The 22197-nt window shown below is 34.4% G+C and overlaps 2 protein-coding genes across 2 annotated transcripts; one reads left to right on the forward strand and one right to left on the reverse strand.

Annotated features, from left to right (window-relative positions):
• Nucleotides 1-3127: 3127 nt before the first annotated feature.
• Nucleotides 3128-15332, forward strand: LOC124935499 (acetylajmalan esterase-like). The gene is made up of 7 exons (XM_047475930.1): nucleotides 3128-3335; nucleotides 5692-5977; nucleotides 13337-13614; nucleotides 14028-14246; nucleotides 14387-14538; nucleotides 14685-14964; nucleotides 15127-15332. Exons 1-7 carry the CDS (start codon nucleotides 3128-3130, stop codon nucleotides 15330-15332), a joined length of 1629 nt encoding a protein of 542 aa, XP_047331886.1.
• A 4887-nt stretch (nucleotides 15333-20219) lies between these two features.
• On the reverse strand, nucleotides 20220-21051 carry LOC124935500 (NAC domain-containing protein 83-like). Its single transcript, XM_047475931.1, has 3 exons — nucleotides 20868-21051; nucleotides 20496-20797; nucleotides 20220-20426 (listed from the first exon to the last, which is right to left on the reverse strand). Exons 1-3 carry the CDS (start codon nucleotides 21049-21051, stop codon nucleotides 20220-20222), a joined length of 693 nt encoding a protein of 230 aa, XP_047331887.1.
• Nucleotides 21052-22197: the final 1146 nt, after the last annotated feature.

Consider the following 22197-nt stretch of genomic DNA (forward strand, 5'->3'; position numbering starts at 1 on the left):
TTGAAGTGTATTCTTTTGTTCTTTGCTAACCGGTTGCTTGAGAAAGTGAAGCCGGTTCCTGTGATCATTTGTCTTGATCACTTGAAGCCGGTTTCTTTGATGTAATAGCAGCTGGTTATTGATGCACGATTTCCGGTTCCGGTTTGTTCAGTACCTGCACATGAAGTTTAATTTCTGTTTAGTTTGTCTGGCCGGTTCCAAAATTAATCTACTTAATTTTTCTATCAATTTCTCCCTTTTTGATTATTTAGAATAAATATTCAAAAATTGTAATGTGTGGCCGGTTTTAAGAAAATTAACTTACTTAATTTTTCTATCAATTAAATTTTCGAAAAATGATGACTGATAGATTTCAAATGAGTTTGATGGGAGAAATGAGCTTCTTTTTAGGACTTCAGGTTAAGCAGATGGAAGCCGGAATCTTTATTAGTCAACCGAAGTATACAGCCGAACTGCTGAAGAGATTTGGGATGGATACTTATGCCGAAGCGGCTACGCCAATGAGTCCTTCCGTGAAGCTGGACAAAGATGATGATGGTCAAGCCGTTGTCATCACAGCATATCGAGGAATGATCGGATCACTGCTGTATCTCACTGCAAGCCGACCTGATATCCTGTTTGCGGTTGGAGTATGCGGAAGGTTCCAAGCAAATCCAAAGCAATCTCATTACACGGCGGCTAAAAGAATCCTAAAATATTTGAAGGGAACTCAAGAAGTGGGACTCTGGTACCCAAAAGACTCGAGCTTCAATCTAATAAGCTACTCAGATGCCGATTACGCGGGATGCAAAATCGACAGAAAGAGTACAAGTGGAACCTGTCAGTTTCTGGATGACCGGCTAGTCACTTGGAGCAGCAAGAAACAAACATCCGTTGCAACGTCAACCGCAGAGGCGGAGTACTTAGCGGCTGGAAGCTGCTGTGCACAACTCCTCTGGATTCAACAGCAACTCAGGGACTTCGGAATAGAAGCAAAGGAGTCTCCAATATTTTGTGACAACACCAGCGCCATAGCGATCACATATAATCCGGTGTTGCACTTAAGAACAAAGCATATCGACATCCGACACCATTTCATCCGGGAGCATGTTCAGGAGAAACACATCCGGCTGGAATATGTGTCGACCGAGCAACAAGTAGCGGACATCTTCACGAAACCGCTACAGGAAGCTAAGTTTTCACATTTTCGAAATATCTTGGGTCTTACTAATCTTAATCAATTGATATAATCATGATGAATGCTTGTATACAAAACCGGGATATGTGTTCAGGGAGAAGCTAAAGCTTCTCAAACCAGATTCAAATAGGCCATTAATAAATCAAATATGCTAACCGGGAGGAAGTCTCCAGTTATGCCCGATTATCTCATTATTTCAAATCAAATGTATGTTTACTATACGGTTGAAATAACTAGGTTGAAGTGGATGAAACAAATCCAAAGTTGAACAACTGTTGACATTAATCAACTTTTCTTCATAAACGGAAATATCCTACTAAAACCGGTCATGGAAAACCGCTCAGTACATATGCACTCTGGTCTGATGAAATGAACTTTTCCGGTTAACCTAAGATGACTGACCGAGTTTTCGTGCATGTTTTGAAAAATGAAGCCTGTAATTAATTAAAACAAGTCTACCACAATCAAGATGACGACATGTGTCCATCATCAAGAGAGGGAGACTTACATCTTGTCAATAGATATTTTTCATCATTGCTATCTTAGTAATTATTAGATTTACCTTGGAAATAACCATTAGTTACTTCAACAAGTTAAGTCTATTAAATAGCTGATGACATCATCAGGCATGCTTAAACTCATTAAAGACCAAGCCGAATCCCCGGGCTATATAAATCATCCTTAATCCTTTTCAAAACATCACAAGCTCACTATTCACAAGTATCATTCTTGAGATAAAATCCTCTCTCTCTCTCAAAAACAAACATGAATACCAACTCTTTAGCCAAGAAGATCCTATTGGCAGATTTTGAATCAATCTACCAATATGAGGATCATGAAGTAAAGGAAATGTTCTTAGCCATAGAAAGGAGTGGGCTAAGAAGTTTTCTTGAAAACAGGTTCATCATCGACTACCTTGTAGTCGAAGAACTCTTTGAGACCGTGAAAGAGGTGCATCGAGATATACTCGTTGCACAGGTCTACGGTCAAAAATTCCTATTCAGCGAGACGGATTTCGCTGTATACTGCGGTTTACCCAATGAATGGGTAACCGACCTAACCTATTCTCCGGTGACAATGGAAGAAATGTGTCGCCGGTTCTCTAGATCTGACATCCCGGTTAAACCCTGGGGTGCTAAGAGTCAACTTTCTCACAAGTACCAGATTCTCTACGAGATTCTGGGAAAATCTGTCTTGTGCAGAGAGAAAAGTTACTATTACACTCAAAGGGTCTTCGAGATGATGATCGCCGTAACGATTGGGACACCGGTCAACTGGTCCTGGATCATCTTCAGTAACCTGAAGAAGATGATTCTCTCCAACAAAACCGGCTACGCTCCTCAGCTGAGCGGTTTCTGTGCAAGTCTGGACATCCACTCCGGACCCTTCGTCACTCTTCACCCAAGGCACGTGCTCACCAAAGAACGAGTACAAGAGATGATCGACCGGTGGGAAGCGGTTAAAGCCAGAAAAATTCAAGCGGCTGAGGCTTCAAACGCTCAAGCGGCTGAGTCATCAAATGTCTAAACCTGTCTTTCCTCTTTTCTTTTATCCTTTCTTTACAAAACCGGTACTTTTGCTGTACTACCGGTTTCGTACCTCAATTAATGAATCAGATTTCATTTCTTTCCAAGTCAAAAATTTAAAATATTCAATGCGTCGTATCAAAAATAAATCATTTCACTCTTGGGAACATAAATCCTCATTATCAAGGAGCATGCCCGACTTGATTTGACAAGACTTGCCTTTATTCTCTTGGAAAATCACAAAAACATTAATGACTAAGCATAAACGGCTAGATTTTCAAATCCTCGCATTAAATGCTCTCATTCACTCCAGGCTATAAAAGGGGCTCAACTTTCATTTTTCAAAACACGCCTTCAAGCATTCTTCTCTCTAAAAACTCGAAAGCTCAAGAACTCTCTTAAAGATCTTCTTCTCTTCATCATCATGTCTGCCGAGATAAGAAACACCCTGATCATTGATTTTGAAGACATCAAACACAGTTCTTACTATGAATGCATTTATCAGCATGTCATAGAGTCTGGCCTGAAAGGCTTTCTCAAGGGTTCGGACCTCATCCTCGTGGAGGAGGTGTGCGAATTCTATAACAACGGTCATGTTTTGGATGATGGCAGTATTCGCACCATCATCGACGGTCAGTTCCTCCAATTTTCTGAGGAGGAATTTGCCACATTCTTTCACCTTCCAACGGAAGGTTTCTCTGATTTTCCGACGCCGTATTTACCGGCTAAGGAAACCTTTTTCAAGATCTTCTCTTCTTCATACACTTCTGTTAAGGACTTTGGGAAGAAAGAAGATCTCGCTCCCCACTACCAAGTCTTTCACGATTTGGTCCAAAGGTCTATCATAGGCCGAATGCCCAATCAGAACTACAGCCGGGAGGCATTCGATATTATGATAGCCATCATCCGTGAAACCGCCATCAACTGGGCGTCCTATCTTTTCAATAAGCTGAAGCAGCTTATGACCGGTAAAAGAGGAAGAATCAGCTACGCTCCTCAGATCACCCGGTTTCTCATGTCCAAGCGTCGCAACCTTGGAAAAGGTGTTCCGGTTGGATCCTTCAACACCATCACTATAGATATGATCTATAAATGTGTGTTAAGAATTCAGAACGGTCTCCTCAAAACACCATGGAGAAGTGGTATGAAAGGAGGTTGGAAGGAGGATGGTTTACTGAATAAATTCTCTTTCTTTTTGCTTTATTTCCGGTTTCTGGTCATTTTGTTGTACGACCAGAACCGCTCCTATGTTAATCATTTCCTTTCCCATATTAATGAAATATTTCAACTCTTAAAAAGTCTCCGGTTTTTCATTTACACTATTCCTTTCCGGTTTTTCAAACTTATACAAAAAAAAAAAATTAAAGTTAACTTAACAATCTTCGGTTAACAAAACTTCAAGAGGAACCGGAACTTCGAGCAAAAATGCAAATTTGAAAAATCTTAACCGCCCATGGTTTTACCTCTCAAAATTTACCGCCCATCGAATTTCCGCTTTTACCGCCGAAAGTTACGGCAGTAACTTTTTGGAGGGAAAGTTGGCGCCAAAACATTAAATTGACGGTTCATCTTCAAAACCGCTTGGAACCGCCATCTATATAAACTCAAATCAGCCCATTCAACACACGTGCTTTCTCTCTCTAAAATTTCCAGAACTTCAAAGATCTCCTCTCTCCGATCATCATCACTCTTCATCTTCTTCTCTCAAATACTATCATGGATCTAGGCAAAGCTCCATTTCAATGGATGTTGCAGGTAGATTTCGCAGATATTGACGAGCATGCTGACGACAAGAACAAGGCTGTTCTTCAACTTCTACGAGAATCTGGGTTGGAGAAGTTCCTTTCTGGTCCGTTCATCATTCATCCGGCGGCGGTGACGGAGTTCTTGGCAACGGCGACGCTGTCGAAGAGGAAGATCTCGGCGACTGTCAACGGGAAGGCCGTCCTCATCACCGAAGAAATTTTGCGGAAGCACTTGGTCTGCCCAACACAGGTTCAGACCTAAAGTTCGACTTAACCGAAGCAGAATCAAATGCTGCCCGGTTGGTTGTATCTTTCTCAGGTCAGGATCTGGTGATCCATTCCAGCCGGAAGATCAAGCTAAAACCGGAATACAGATGGTTAGTGACCGTCATCGCCAAATCGCTTCAAGGAAGGGGAGGTAATTTTGATAACCTCACAAAACTTAAACTCAGAATGTTGTTAGCCATTGTTCGCGGCGACAAGGTGGACTGGGGGTACGTCATCTATGAAGAATTCTGTCAAATGGTGATTAAGAAAGATGGCCGGGTGCAGGCCTATGCTATGCAAATCGTCAAAATTCTTGAGTTCCTTAATGTGGAACTAGGTGAAGGCATACCGCTTCCGATCTCCAACATTCTTGACTCTGAGTCAATGACAGAAAAACCGGAGAAGACGATCAAACCTAAATCCTCAAAGACTAAATCATCTAAGGGAGCTAGCTCATCGGCTCTAGTTGAAGAAGAAACAAGACAGAAGAAACCGTCAAGAAAAGCGGTTGAGGCAGAAGCTCCACCAGAACCGAAGAGGAGGAAGAAGGTAGCTGCGAAGAAGAGTTCAAAGAAACCGGCGGACTCCGAGAAAACGCTTTCCTCGGACAATCCACCGGAAAGAACCGCAGATGTACTTCAGCCCATCCCAATCAACACCGTTATCCCAACTCCCATCCCATCCAATTCTCCAAGGCAAACCGAATCTTCAGGGAGCAAGGAGAACAAGTCAAACTCAAAGGAGGAGGCAGAGGGAAATGTTCACTCTGCAACCTCCAAGTCACCCAGTAAGCAAGCCGAAGAGGTAATAGCCGATGTGGGCTTGAATACCTCAGAAGCAATTCAGAATGTGGTCCAGGAGATCACAAGAGAAACCGAAGAGGACGATGTCTCAAGTCGTCGGAAGCCAGACAATCAGGTTGAAATACCTGATCAAACAGAAGTTCAACCGGTCGATGAGACGACCAAATCAACAGAAATTGCATCTCCGGCTCAGGAGGGAAATATTGAAGAACAGGAACCCTCCGTTTCCGCAGGAGGCAAGACAGCTCCAGAAGGACCTACTCCGATAAACAAAGGCAAAGGCATTCTTTTTGAAGAAACAACGGAAACCGGAACGGGCACGTTGCAAATCGACCCTCAAACTGAAGCCATAACCGGAGACGAGTTTCCATACACCATAGAGCAAGAAAATGAGCTATTTGAGGAATTTATTCAAGACATGAACAAAGGTGCAAGTGATGCGCTAGCTCCATACATCCGGTGGGTGAAGCTCCGATGCGAAACCAAATTATCCGACATGCTTCCAGGTTTTAGTGGAAACAGACAGTGGGACAAACTCGTCAAGCTAGAAGAAAGGGCACTCGAGCTAGCTAACACCAATCTAATCCAACCGGCGTTTAACAAAGCTCCGGTAATCCTTGAAAACGTTCGGTTACAGGCAGTTGAGAATGCCTTTCAAGAAATCAAAGGAAAGACACTAGAACCGATTGAAATGAAGATGGCCGAACGATTTCTTGGGGTACGAGAACAACTTGTGCGAAATTTCGATCGTCTTGACAAACAATGGTGGAAAAGTTGCCAACGTCAATTCAACAATGCTGAGTTATATCAAAGTAAGCCTTTCTTTATAAGTGGTGAAACATCCGGCACCTCTGAAAACCTGGAACAAGAAGCCTCTCAACCGGTCAAAGCTCTGGACATAGATCAAATCAAGCAAGCAGTGGTGGAAACAGCTGATTCATGCCTTGGGAACTTTAAAGCAGTAACCGACGAAAGAATTTCAGTGGCTGAAGATAAAATGTTAAATTCTCTACAAACCATGATGGACACGACCATGCAAACAACAGTTAAAGCCATGATTACCGAGTCCGTCAAAGCCGCAACCGCTCCACTTTTGGACATGTTGCAAGCAATGACAATTCAAATCGGGGAAATGTCCAAGGTTCAAGTCAGCTCAACCCAAACACAAATCGAAAAGGATGCTGAAACCGCACAGAAATTGCAAGAAGAAGAGATTGAAAGAGAACGGCTACAGAAGGAACTTGAAGATAAAGACCATGAGCTTGCCCAACAATGCAATGAAGAGGAGCAGGCTAACGTCCAGGAACCGATACTGGGTCAATCGTCCCACTCCATGAGTACAAGGAACAAGAACAAGAAGAAACGAAGTGCCGTTAAAAACGTGATGAAGCGGGCAGAACAGAAAACAGCCACACCGGTTACGATAAATGCGGAACCGCTTGATGAGGAAGAAGAAGAAGATCCGGAGGAACTTAACAGACGGAAGAGAAGGACAACCGGAGAATCCACAGCAACTCCAAGCTTCAGACCTTCGACTGTTCCACCTCCTCCACCGCCAAAGCCAGTTTGCGCCAACTTCAACCTTAAGAATAAGGGCACCGGTCATTCAAGTGTATGGGCCGGTGTGCTGATCGATGCCGACAGACGTGCTAGAGAACACAGAGCAAGGCTAGAAGAAGAAAGAAGACGGTTGGAAAAAGAGCTGGAAAAAGAGCAACACAAGGGGGGACCATCCAAGCCCTAAACTCTATTTCTATAATTATTTTTGAACAATTATGTTTTAATGTGTTTCAGAACTTGGTTACTTTGCTATCTCTTATGTTTTTCAAACATATTTTTTTGTTTTTCAAACATATTTTTCTTAAAAATCTTACTTATTTTTCTTCAAAACATACATTTATCAAAAATCAAACTCATGTTTTTCAAACACGTTTTTCTCAAAGCAATTGAACTCATACTGTTAACCGGCTATATATTACAAGTTTTGAATATTTATTCTAAATAATCAAAAAGGGAGAAATTGATAGAAAAATTAAGTAAGTTAATTTTCTTAAAACCGGCCACACATTACAATTTTTGAATATTTATTCTAAATAATCAAAAAGGGAGAAATTGATAGAAAAATTAAGTAGATTAATTTTTTAACCGGCCAAATAAACTAAACAGAGATTGATCTTCATGTGCAGGTACTTAACAAACCGGAACCGGTTGAGGCATCAAAAACCGGTTGCTACTACTTCAATGAAACCAGCCTCAAGTGATCGAGTTAAAAGATCACAGGAACCGGTTTTACTTTCTCAAAGCGACCGGTTAACGAAGAACAAAAGATTACATTCCAACCGGATCATAATGCACAAGACACAGAAACCGGACAGTACAGATCAAAAGTCAGAAGATTCAAATCTCAAGAGTGACGTACCATGACGGAAGAAACGTGTCTTGAAAGAATAAAAGAAGATCAGATCCGATCAGAAGCATGCGAGGAAAGCAATGATGCTTTGCTGATCCGATGCTGACAGCCAGAAGCGGATGTTCAACACGTGTATCAATCTGAAAACCGGCTATGTCATCATATGCTCAGAGTCACCTGCATGAATGCCAGGTGTTGAGGAAGTTGAAGCGTTCAAGCAACCTTTCTGCAAATAGGCGTGCTAATGATCAACCAATCCGCAAGAGAGAGAAGAAAGTAACCGTTGGCTACTTTCAGCTATAAAAGGAAGACGGATCGTCTTCATTCAATGCAGCAGCAGTTCGGTACTTGTAGTTGTGAGCATCATAAATTCTGAAAGTCATAAAGCATTAAATTCTAGAGAGATAAAGTCCTGTATTCTAAAACCGGTGTCCTTAAAACCGGAAGCTTTCTGTGTGTGTTTGTGTTGAGTTGTTGTATTACATCAAAGTGTGAGTTTGGTGTAACCGGCGAGTAGCGAAGTTGGGCTCGACCGGAAGTGTAACTGTAACTCTAAAGAGTTAGTGGAGATCCTTCTCATAACCTGAGAAGAAGGGGTGACGTAGGAGGGTTCACTCCGAACATCCATAAACAAATCTTGTGTCTCGTGTTCATTTTCTTGCTCTCATTTCTTGCTTGCTTAAACCTTAACCTCAAAACCAATCATACTTCTAAAACCGGTCACTCATATCCATAAAACCTACTCCTTCTAAAACATCATCTAAAAGTCGCATTCGTTGCTTCAACCTCAAACAGACATTTCCGCCCTTGAACCCGGTTCAAGAGTCTGTGACAGGTTGTGCAGTGCTGAGAAAGGTTTTAGTCTCTAACCGGACTATCACCAAAGAGTTGTGTGTGTTGTGTAAGCGGTCACCCTTATCGAAAACCGGAAAAATACCCCGGTCCTCCAAGGGCGTCCCCGATCCTAACATGCCACCATTGAAAGTCTTCAAAATTCGGCGCTCTTCTAGCGTCCAATTCCCCAAGAGAGTTGGCGATGGGGAGAGGAGCAGCCGAGAGGAAGAAGAAAGAGGCAGCCACATAATTAGGGAAAAATGAGAATACTTTTACCAAAGGCGTGTTGGGTGCTATCGGTGATAATATTAAATGAATATCCCCGAGAGCTGTATTCAATTGCTCTCGGTAATAATAATTATCACCGACGACAACCCTTTACTCTCGGTAGTATTAACAATTATATCTACAAGGACAATTCTTTGCTCTCGATGATATTAATATTACCGAGAGCATTCTTTTTCTCTCGACGAAAATTCTCGGTAATGGTACATATTTTACTAGTGAAATGTATTATTTGAGTTCCCAACTCTAGCATTATAAAATTGACGTTTCTCGTAATGAGAATTTTTAAAATATGTCTTCAATTATTGAATTATGTCACAAATTAGTTGAAACAGCACATTATCAAATTATAATTTGATTGATAGATTGATTCGACTTATTTTGATTTTGTCAGATTTTACCGCCACTATAAAAAGATAATTTTTACCAATAAAAATGTAAAAATTGTTCAACGAAATAAGATGGAATAAGAATTTTTAGTAGATATTATGATAATTTATATTGAACGAGAGTTTGTTGAAGATATTGATTCGAATTCTATAATAGATGAATTTTATTTTACAAAGAATATAATGTTGCAACTTAAATAATCTGTAAAATTTTGTTAACTTTCATAGATTTTCAGTTGAACAATTTTATTTTATTTTATTCGTGCATCGGTTCGATTAATATTCTTAATATGCTCACTTATTACTCATAATACTTTAATACATATTCGAGATCTTATTTATTTTAATAATGTTCTTCTATCGAAATGGTTTAGTAGATTTGTCTTTGGGCATCAATAATCAGATGTAAGTATTTTAATGATTGGTCCAGTTAGTTTAACAAAATGTCTAATTATCCAAAAGGGTGTAGCATTTAAAGAGTAATTTATTTTGTGTGGAAAAGTTTTCGTGAGCAGTCTAAATTCTTTGTGAGGGATGGTTCTTTATTAGATTTTGGGACGACATTTGGTGCAGTGTCAAAAGTCTAGCTACGACGTATCCCGATCCTTATTCCATTGTTATATGTAGAAATGTTTGATCATCGGACTAGTGGTTTTGCTAGCCGAATTAGATATAGAAGAATATTAAACATTATGTAGACTTTGTCACATAATATAGTTTTACTTTTGGTAGGACACAAACAAGTGTCACCGTCTAAGCAAGACGTTATGCGTTGACAATATATGAATGGTTTCCATGTGAGGCATTGATACAAGTTGTTCGCTAAGATGATTCCATATAATTTTTGTTGGGAAAAACTCTGGGCGTCAAAGATTCCATCAAATATCTCATTCTTTAGATGAAATATGTGCATGAAAATATGTTGTATTATGGCTAGTCGTATGTGTCACAAAATATTGAACCGGCAACTCACTTACTTTTGCATTGTCGAAGAGTGACTAATATTTGAAATATTTTGTGGAGTATTACTAGGATTCATTGAGTGATGCCCGAGTCATTTGGTAGTTATTGAGATGTTTGGATTGTTACGGCTGATATGTTAGTACTACATATTTGAGTTATCATTCCAATTAATGTTTGGTGAACTATCTGGTTGGCAGGAAATCGTCGAACTTTCAATGATCGTAGTCGTCGATACGTATCATTTAAAATACTATTATTTTGACACTATCGGATATTCGTTCAAGAAAGTCAGTAGAATCTGTCGGGGAGGAGAGTTAATCGTTCTTCTCGATGATTTACGAGCTCGATAGTTTATTATAGTTTTTTTCTTCTTTTAATGTAATATTTGTCGTTGTGCTTAAATGGTTATTATTTTATTTTAATATACATGTACATTTAAAAAATTCTTATATATAATTAATATTTTTAATTAAACTTTTACGAGTTTATAATTGGCAAACAAAATTATGTAAATTCTTAATTTTGAATCATTTGTTCTCATATATTTCTTTAAACCTATTTAATAAAAAAAATCATTTAAAAATATAAACGACACAAAAAAGTAACATATATATAAAAATAAAAACAAAAACATGTCACCTAATAAATTATCGAACTCATAAATTCACGAAATCGAGATTAATTCTTTAATAATAACAACAAATTAAAGTACCCTATCAATTATCATCATCTATCTCTTTAATATCCACTATGTTAGAACTTCAAATTGGACCAAGTGTATCTATGTTATCTTTGACATCCTATAATCAATCATTTATATATGTTTTTAACAAACATTTCAATATTTATATATAATTTATATGCTTCTATTACCATTATGTTTTATTATTATTGTTCTTATAAATATTAGTATGCTTTATTATTTTTAAAGAGATTTGTTATTCTTAGGCGTGTTTGACTGAATTCTTTTTTAATATATTCAAAAATTATTTCATTCACTTTATTATTAGCAATATCACCCAATTAATTAATTAAAATACTAAAATAATTTTATTATTTTTATAATATTATTTTATCATTATATATTAATATCACAAAAATGTTTTCATCTGTATCTAAATGCGACCCTGGGAAACTTTGATGGTTGAGATTTCCACCTCTAATTATTCTACACATTTTATCTGAATGCATGCAGTGACAGTGATGGTACTGGGCTCAATGGACATAGCTGGATCGAGCAACAATCGCATTGCAAACTTGAGGACGTGGAAACATTACTTGCGTTCGGTCTAGATTTGTGGTCAAGACTGGTGGCCACAAGCGAGTTACACAGAAGAAGCTTTCTCCAAAACGGGCAGGCAAGATTTCTCCAAAACCTGACTTATTTCTTTTTATTTATAACCTGCCCATAAATAAGTGGTCGGATTTCGTCCCAACCCTAACTATTTTTTTTTAATAATTAAAATTTTATTTAAATAAATTTATACCCAAAGACCCTAAGTTAAAAGAGTTGACAATATTAATTTCTAATAGATTGAATATGAAGGAGCTAGGGACCAATTATCCATCACTTTGACTATGGCGCCTTCTTAGGTAGACAAGACTTCCACAATTTGGTAGACATGATGCAATTCACCAAATTCTTCTTCATAATTTCTTGATTATTTGAATATATATATATGAAATCTTTTCTTTCATAATGTCGTCTTTGATATAACATGAGGTTCGATATGAGAAACCGACAAATTTGTTCGTGAATCTCATTGTCCTTTTGGAGTATCTTCGCACACATTAATTTATATTTATTTGTTTGATTATCTTCACAATTATTATGTTTTTGTCGTTAATTTTAAACCGCTATTTATTTTATAATATCATGAACATTTTAATATGTATGAAATATTCTCAATAAAAGTATAATCGAGTATGATAGAAAAATAGACGTTAACAAAGTTGTTAGTCTGAATTTTAAAATTATTTAAAGACAAAATAAAGGAAAAATCATTCTTTATATCTAATTGATTATCACAGTCAAAATTGCTCATTTGAAGATTGTAATGGACACTTTTGAAGGCAAATACATTCTATGAGAAAGAATATTTATCAAGCTTTCAAGTCATTAGAGTTTGATTGATCTTGGGTTATTGGAATTTGTTTTCAAATAATTCCTTATTAGTATCACACATGTTTTCAACAATTAAATAAATCGATCACTTCAATTTTTATTAACAAAAATATATTAACAAAAATATACAAAGAACAAACCTAAATAATCTCAAATAAATTAATTTTCTATCCAACTTCATAACTTTCCTTTTTGTTTTATTTAAGTTAAAACTATTTAATTGATACATAATTTTCCCATATGTTCAAAATATAAAAAGTGAATTAAATTCATTAAAAATTAACTTTCATTCTCAATCTTTTCTTTTTCTTTCGAGTAAAATCATTTTTATTGATGCATATTTTTGATAAGCTCAAAACAAAAATTTTAAATGCATGAAAAAATGTTTTGAGCACATATAGTTAGTCAAGTTAAGAATACTAGGATGATTTTTTTTTTTTTAATTTAAGAATTTAACATGATTTTACGGTTATATTTTTATACTAAACCATTTGTAGTGAGAATCAAATTTAAGAACTTTTCATCTTTTATGCAATCTTATCATCCATGAAATTACATCATTTGTATTCGATAATTGTTTGTTTTTTAATAATTAATTAATTAAAACGATTCCCATTCGCGAATGCAATGTTTAACAATCTTCTTGACTTTGGTGGCCTATGATTCGATATACTAGTATGATAACCAATCAATTTCAAACATCCCATATTGTGTAGTATTGCCCATCATCTTAAAGTTGACTCTAATAGATTAAATAAAATAAAAGGGAGGTACATCACTTTCTCTAATATATAAATGGACTCATTTTGCAGCTTCAAGGAGATTATTATATCCATGAAACCAATGAGGGGAAAATATGCATTTTGGGAATTCTTTTTTCAATTCATGTTTCATTCTTGCGTATTTGCTCAATCAATCAAATTTCCTTCCCCGGTTGAATCAATTTATGCGCTTGGTAACGCGTTTTCAGACACTGGGAACATCATTAGGCTTAATCCTAATGCACTCTCTGCACGTTTACCTTACGGTCAAACAATTGGCAAAGCGACGGGTCGGTTGAGCGATGGCCTTCTCATTATAGACTATATCGGTAAACTTATTATTACTTTTGTGAAATGATCGATGAAATATTTTATTAATTTGTTTAGTTGCGAAAATCATAATTAAACAGTGAAACTATAAAAAAGGTAGGTTATTTTAAATAATTGACATAATTTGTCATAAGGTATCTATTTAAAACAAAGTAAAAATGGTATAAAGATGACTAACCATTTGTTGTGACTTTCCTATATCATTTTGTGTTGAGCCTCTTCTCATAGTTTGTTAACATCGTTCGAAGTTTGAATGCTTCCCTATCGGCCATCGAAATACTCAAATTATTTTCTTTTTAATTATTATTATATAAGTATTAATTCATTGTAAGTTCAATTTGGTCTTACTTAAAGGTCATTTATTTCCATGCAAAACTAGGGCAACATTTAATGTTTCTTTGCACTTGCGTAGCTAAAGCTCTTCAATTGCCGTTGACGCCTCCAAGTTTGGATACGACAGCTTCGTTCGATAAAGGTGCTAGTTTTGCAGTAGATGGAGGGACGGCTTTGAATAATTCTTTCTTTGCAGAAAGAGGAATCCAACTAATCGTGCCCCAAACAATTCCTCTCCATCAACAACTTGAATGGTTTGAAACAAACCTCAACAATATTTGTGCCACCAAAGAAACGGGTAATTTTGTAAACTAGCAAACACATACATAAATCGTGTGAATGGTACACAAAAAATAGTGTTCTTTCTAAGAGTAGGCGTGGAGACATAAATTTGATTTGATTTTTAAAATTCCTTTCATTTATATGTATTATGATCAGATTGTGTCAAAAATAGACTGCAAAAGTCGGTGATTTTTGTGAGTGTGATGGGAGATGACGACTTTAATAATGCATTCGTGTCGGGGAAATCAATTTCGGAAGTTCGGACCTATGTGCCCCTTATAATCCGTTCCATTATTGACGTCGTTAAAGTATGTCTTTGGATAGAATTGTGGTCTTGTGTTCATTACAAATAAAAACCTAATTTAACAAAAATGTTTATTTTGTTATAATATATATGAATAATTAGACTTAATAATATTTTCTTCACTTATATATATAATATTTTTGAATGCAGGAGATTATAGAACTGGGAGGGAAGAGAGTTGTGGTTCCGGGGAACATTCCCATAGGATGCCGTCCAGCCTATCTTACTCTGTTCTCCAATGGGACTAACAATACAAATGGCTATGATCTGTTTGGATGCTTGCGTAGTTTCAATGTGTTAGTGGAGTTATACAACCAGGATCTCCAAACAGCCCTTATCTCTCTTCAACAAGAATTCCCTCAGGCTACAATACTTTATGCAGACTTTTACAATGCTTTTCGTTCTCTCCTTCTAGGAGCTCCACTTTTGGGTATGTAATTAATAGGTTTGGATCTAGGTTTGGATGATAAAATGTTAATACTTGTATATATTTATGCCTAATTAAATTATGTCTCGAAGTGCCATCTCATTTAGATTTATTTCCGAAATATATCAAAAAAATGATTTTAGGTAAATTTATTGAATTTGGCAGGTTTCAAAAGAGAAACATTGGTGAAGGCATGTTGTGGCATGGGAGGGAAATACAATTTCGACCTAAACAGAATGTGTGGCTCAATTGGTACAACGGTTTGCCCTAATCCATCAACCTACATAAGTTGGGACGGAGTTCACCTTACTCAAGAAGCGTATCGTCGCATCTCACAAATAATCATTCCTAACCTTTTACTTAATCTTTAAGTCCTATGACGAAAATAATGTACTTTATAATATGTGACTCTATAATATGATGTGGTAAAATAAATGGACAACTAATAATTGATGAACCCGCCTAAATGATCTTGGTGAGAACTATGCTAGCTACTATATATAGTATTATTTACAAGTTTGAACCCATAAAATAATAATTGAGGTTTCATGAATCACAATAAAGAAATATAGTGATATGAATGACTCCTCCTACAAAGAAAAATCTTTCAAAGGAGAGAACCCATGATGTTTTCCATAAATCTTGAAATGAAAAATGATTAGAGATAATATATATATATATATATATATATATATATATATATATATATATATATATATATATATATATATATATATATATATATATATATTTTTGGGAAAAACGCGTCATTTTATTAAAAATTAATCCCAAAATGGGAAAAATTGACATGAATTATTCGTATACATACCTAGACATGATTAAACGAAAAAATTCAGAATAAGAAGAAAAGCATACAAACAACATGTTTATTACATTATTACAAAATTAACAAACTTTAACTTCTATCTCGCTTTGAAATTTTCCGAAAGAGTGACTTCATCATGGGGGATTTTCTAACTTTGGCATAATCTCCAACTTTGCTTGCGGGTATACGCCTCCACGTTCTCATCAGGGAGCCACAATAAAACACTATATATATATATTCCAAACTTCATCCACGTTTCTTCTAACCCTTGAGTACACCCTTGCGTTTCTTTCAACCCATATATAATAGATGATTGAAGCAAATCCACACTTATAAACGCTTGCTGGAAATTGATTGTCCTTTACTTTAATGAGAGCAGATTCTTTAATATCAATTCACTCCCTCATAAACATAGAAAGACCCATAGTTGTGGAGAACTTATCCCAAATCGAACTAGCAAACGGGCATCCCCCAATAGATGACTTATGGACACCTCGTTTCCTTCGCACAATAGACAGCTTGTATACAGGATATCTATATATTTTTTAATCCGATCACTCGTATTCAATCTCCCACGAACACTAACCATAGTATAAATTGCTGTCTTGGAATGACTTTCGAAGACTAAACTAAGGGAGCCCACTCCTCAATCTGCACCCTTGCTGCTGGATTTTAATTAAAATTTTCCATCTACTTCAGCTTCCCATGAGTGTGAGCTGTTTCTATCGTGAAGCTGAATTCAATTGACTTGCTCAAATATTCGCTCTTCTTCCGGTTTACGCCTCATTAGTCCATTTTATTCCCCATCTCGTATATCTTTAACCATGGAAGCAAGACAGTCTCTCCTTATTCGATCACCCCGAACTCCACCTTAATTACAATGGTTGATTTTCGAACCAAGGATCGTGCCGAAACAAAGTATCCCGACCATCTCCCAACCGAATATCAAACAATGATGTAGAGTTGTCATTAAGTTTTAAGTATGTTTTTAAGTGACCAGGCCATTTTCGTTTTAATCTTGCTCGTCCATATACTAGTTTTCCTCCTCATAAACCTTGAGTGCACCCATTTAACCCATAACAAATCCTACTTTTGTTCAATCGCCCATAAATGCTTAAAAATAATAGATTTATTCCATTCCACGTAACTCTTCAACCCGATTCCACCGTCTTTCCTCATCTTACACAAATCAGCTCATTTCACTTTTTTCCCTCTCCCCTGCATTATATATATATATATATATATATATATATATATATATATATATATATATATATATATATATATAAAATATAATTGAACTCATTTGAATTTTTATTTTTTTGAAATATTGAAAGTCAACAATAACATTATCTCCACGGTCATTACCTTCACTTCAATTTAGAGCGTTCTAAATGAGAATAAAAAACCGGTGACATTTAATTTTTTAAGAACCACTCATTCTACTTAGCTACCTTAGTGAGTTTTATTTTAAAATATTATATCTAATTAAGTTATGTTTTAAAAAGTTATAAATATATATCTAACTAAATTATGTTCAATCAATTATTATTTTAAATCAACATCTTGGATGCCACAATTGATAAAATAAAAATTGTATTCAAATCAATTTATTCAACTTTGTATTGTCCAAATCTATTTTAAGAAGGTGTTTCAAATGGACTCTGCTTAAATTGTTTGAAAATAAATAATTAAGATTATTCAGTTTCAATAAATTTAAGCTAAATAACACTATTCTTGAATTATTGAAGATTTGAAATAAACATAATATTAAACTGTACTTAAAAATGCAAAGGAAAGAGCAGGACGGATTCAAATACCGTCGCTATTGATTTTAGTTAATATTGGATAAAAGATTTAGTTAACTTTTGGAAGGGATGTTTAATTAGCTTGTTATTGTTTGAGGGGATTCATTTACCTTTGTTTAAGCTTCATGGAATTAGTAACTTATATTTAGAAAATCTTTGGCCTAGATCACCAGTAACACATTTCTCATATTTTCTATTTTTCAATACATAAATGTTTCCAAAAAAAGTAATCGATATCCTTTGGCATATATGAACCTAATATGTCAATATATCATTTACCATAAAGTTAGGTTGGTTTATGGTAAAAGTAGGATAATTAAAATTACAAGGAAAATCCAATGTTTGTATTGATGTAACTGGAATTGGAATTCAAAATATATAAGTTATCTCGATAAGTTCTGATTAGTGGAAGGCGGAAGAGATGATTAGGAGATACAACTCGTGTCTTTGTGATCAAAATCGTTTTGAAACTTTGGAGGCGAAAGGAGGAGAGAAAGATATGTTGGGCCTCCATCAATGAACCACTTAATGTGTGTGAATGAGTTGATTAATGCATGCGCTTTGAAGACAAACTTTTGTTAAGAGACCTCTTCAAGAAACTCGGTAAATATGAAAACACACAAGCACATTTTGAAATCATACTTAAGAGAATTGTTGAAAATAAAAATCAGAACAAAGTTAAATCAAACTAAACAAATAAATTCTACAATGGAGTGAATTATGATAGTAAAGTGAGTCAAGAAATTCCACTTGAAGAGCCCTAGTCAACATTGATTTTAACTTTTATAACTTGTCTTGACTCTTATTGTTCTTTTGGCCTAGGGCTCTTTGAATCATTTTTCCATTTGTGAAGATTGATTACTTGTTCTATCATTCCATTTCATTATTTATGAAAATTAATATCATAATAATTAATTTTATGGAAATTTCTCATAAGAACTATCATTTTCACATTATCATAAATTAATTATTATGTATTTGAGAACTTTCCTAATTGTAATTTGAAGGTGGAATTGAAACTTTTGACCAATTAAAAAAAGAAAGAGAAGAGAAGACATCAACACTATCAATGCAAGAAGGCAATTGAAGAAAATTTCTTTGTGTGGATTATTAAGATTCTTTATTTGAAAAGAAACAATAAATTAAATTTCAATCACATTTATTATAACTTTATATATATATTTTTTATTTTGATGAATTTATAAATTTTGGGTAACTAAGCCTTCAAGCAAGATTGAATTGTCAAAAGGTATAAATATACTTATAACTTTCGGGTGTGAAAACTAAAACCATGACATTAAAAATAATTTACACATTATTCTTTTTATTTTTTTTAATTTATTAAACTTTTTTTTAATTATAATTTATTTTCTAAAATAAGTTAACAATACATTTTTTTCATCTTCTATTTTCTAAATATATATATAAGAAAAATATATTGAGTAAAAGAGATGATGAAATATGTTAAATGAGATCTACTTCAAAAGTATATATTATAATATAAAGCATAGTTGTGGTAAGCCCGTAATTATATTTATGTTAAACTAAATCCTGGATAAATTAATATTTAAAGGTAATTAATATTATGAAAAAAAACTAAAAAATTATAAATATATTAATTCAACTAGAATTATATATAATTTGAATTTCACCTTATCAATTTTAGGTAGCCTTCAAATAAGAATTAAGTATGCATGCTAGTACTTTTGACTTGAGAGTGTATTTTTAGTTTTTGGACAAGTAATGTTTTTCCCCATTTTTAAGCTTATATTTTAATAAATTTTACAGTTGAAAGTTATTTATTTATATCACATTTAATACATTTCATAATTATATATATCTATAATAATAATAATAATAATAATAAAAATAATAATAACTTTTCTATAGAGTACTGTTCAAGTAATGAAAAGTATTATCTTTTCAAAAGAATAAAAAATAGTTTAAAACAAAGAACTTGTGATATTTTTTTGTTATAAAAATATATATTTAAAAATTTATTAAAATATGTATAAATATATTAAAAATAGATTAATAGCTTAGGTATGAAAATTGTATTGGCGGTCCTATTAATATATGTTTGTTTAGGGAAAAATACAATAATGAAATTGGAATTAGGAAAATCAAATTTAACTAAAATGTTTGTTTTAGGTTAGGTTTCAATTAATGTTTGTAATTGTAATTAAAATTAAAATTTAATTCTCAGTCTATAAAAATTAAAATTTAATTCTTAGTCTATAAAAATTAAAATTTAATTTCAACTACTCTTAAGTTAAAAAAATAGTTGGAAGTAAATATATTGAAATTAAAGCTTAAGAAATTATAATTTTTTAAATTAAATTTGAATCAAAATTGGGTTTAGTTAGTTTTTTTTAAGATGATGTAAGTAAGAATTATCAAATTATAATTAACTTAATTTATAACTAATTTTATTTTAATGATAATTATTTGATAAAAAAAACTTTTTTAACACTCTTAAAGAACAATTTTTGAAATCATGAAAATAAAGATAATAGATAACACTCTTAAACAAGAGTCAAATTACATAAAAAGAAAGAGAAAATAGTACGAAAGACTGTTTTTTTATTGGTAGAAAATAGAAAGAGAAACAAGAACCCTAATTCCTAAGGATTCCTGCTGCTTGCCTCCTCCTGATGATCTGGTTCACGGGTAGGAGAGTTTTCGATCGTAATCACACTGGAATCGGAAGAAGCAGGAGCAGCGTTCCGATTGGAGATGAACCGCATCATCCTTTCACTAATCTGTTTCCTAAAAACCTTGTTCAAAACCCAGTAGTAATCATCCATGGCGACCGCAGCATCATTCGAGCCCTGTACAATTTACATTTTCCAAATTGATTACTTGTCAAGATTAAAGTTTAAGATATGAAACATGGGTACCTCCGAAAGTTTGATCTTCTTTAGGGGATTGATGACTGAACCGCCTGGGCCATCGGCGGCGGCGGAAGCAGGTATGCTATACTGATGCATAATCCAGTCTGTCATGGAACCGTAGGGAGAGTTTCCTGTGTAAAAGATAAGGATTTTCTTCATCCCCACTATTACCTGAGTTCCCTTAACAACCAAAATTTCTTTATTAATCCGGATGTCCTTCCAGTAGCCAGAGCAGTTGGGCATGTCCCCATTTGGGTACATAGATTCATGGGTGTTGAAGAAATAGTACCTCTCCTTTTCCGAATTACCTGCGCCGGAGAAGTTTATAGAATTCCAAATTAACAAATCAGGGGATTACAAATTAAAACAAGAATGTACCTGGCAAATTCCATGGATCAGATTTGCAGACATCGATTACTGGTATGAAGTAAGGGGGTAATGGGCGGGACATGACCTTGTTGTGCAGGTAATGAAGAATGATCTCTTCATCCGTAGGTTCAAATCGGAAACCAGTTGGAAGTCTCGTTAAGAAACCACTCTGGACTAAATTGAGCCTCTCCATTGAAAAAACTCAAAGAAAGAAAGAAAGAAAGAAAGAAAGAAGATGGGTGAGTGTTTGTGAAAACATGGTGGGCTTTTATAATAAGAGTTGAGAGTTTGACCATAGATTGACGAAATCTCTTTGGTGTGAACAACACTCAAAACCCTCTTTTCTTTTGCATATTTTTATAAATAAATAATTAAAAAAAAGCACTTTTATTTATGTCAAAAGTTCTTTTTTTGATATCACAATAAAATGCCACTTTATAGTTTAAAATAATACAATTTAAGGACTTGTTTGATTTTTTATTTATTATATTAATAATAATAATAATAATAATAATAATAATATATATTTATCTTTTAATAGCTATGGCGGTAAAATTTGAATTTGAATTGTAGTTTCTTAGAAAATGTTTTTGTAAACAAATGTATACTTAGTTTCTTGAAATGTCACTTATAGAAGACCTCTTTTGAGTCGAAATGTTTCTTCATATTGAGGTTAAGCGAATTGTCGTTTATGTCTTGATGAGATAGTTTAATTTGTTGTCGTGTATGTAAACGACAAGTTGACTCGAGGTACAATTGCTAAATATTTGAATGTTCAATGAAATCAAATATGTATTTACGAAGGGAGGTCAAATATTTGAAATGTCTATAACGTATTTAACGAAGTAGAATAGAAAGTTCCACATTTTTCACAATTTGTCCGCAATATCATTAATGTTAGCCATCTAAATAATCTCATTTTGGTATGTTATGATTTATTGAGGTTAACTGTCCTGTCGTTTATGCCTTGATGTCATAGTATAATTTATTAATGTTATTGGCGTACACTACCAATCACATTTTCTCACCATATTTAATCTACAATACAAAAGAACACATATTGAACAATGAAGTCGGATATTCAAAATATATAAACGTGTTTATGAAGTAAAAGCATACGTTCTACGCATTGTCTACAAATGCTACATGAATCCTCCATTATTATTTTTGTTTACATGGCCGCAATGTAAAGCTTCTAAATCATGTTTCTCATTTTGGTATGCTATGAACTATTGAGATCAAGTGTAATGTCGTTAATATCTTATTGACATAGTATAACTTACATAACCGACAAAATGTATTTTCCACCAATTTATTTATATCGAACACTTCTAATTCT

This window comes from Impatiens glandulifera, chromosome 4, assembly GCF_907164915.1.
Source record: "Impatiens glandulifera chromosome 4, dImpGla2.1, whole genome shotgun sequence".
Taxonomy (NCBI): Eukaryota; Viridiplantae; Streptophyta; class Magnoliopsida; order Ericales; family Balsaminaceae; genus Impatiens; species Impatiens glandulifera.

Excerpts from the sequence above, each read along its gene's own strand:
- LOC124935499 (XM_047475930.1), top strand. The coding sequence starts at position 3,128 with ATGTCTGCCGAGATAAGAAACACCCTGATCATTGATTTTGAAGACATC. Across the intron at positions 3,336-5,691 it reads TATTCGCACCATCATCGACG|AAATTGCATCTCCGGCTCAG; the intron begins GTCAGTTCCTCC and ends CCAAATCAACAG. Across the intron at positions 13,615-14,027 it reads TCTCATTATAGACTATATCG|CTAAAGCTCTTCAATTGCCG; the intron begins GTAAACTTATTA and ends GCACTTGCGTAG.
- LOC124935500 (XM_047475931.1), bottom strand. The coding sequence starts at position 21,051 with ATGGAGAGGCTCAATTTAGTCCAGAGTGGTTTCTTAACGAGACTTCCA. Across the intron at positions 20,798-20,867 it reads TGATCCATGGAATTTGCCAG|GTAATTCGGAAAAGGAGAGG; the intron begins GTACATTCTTGT and ends TCTCCGGCGCAG. Across the intron at positions 20,427-20,495 it reads AGAAGATCAAACTTTCGGAG|GGCTCGAATGATGCTGCGGT; the intron begins GTACCCATGTTT and ends TAAATTGTACAG.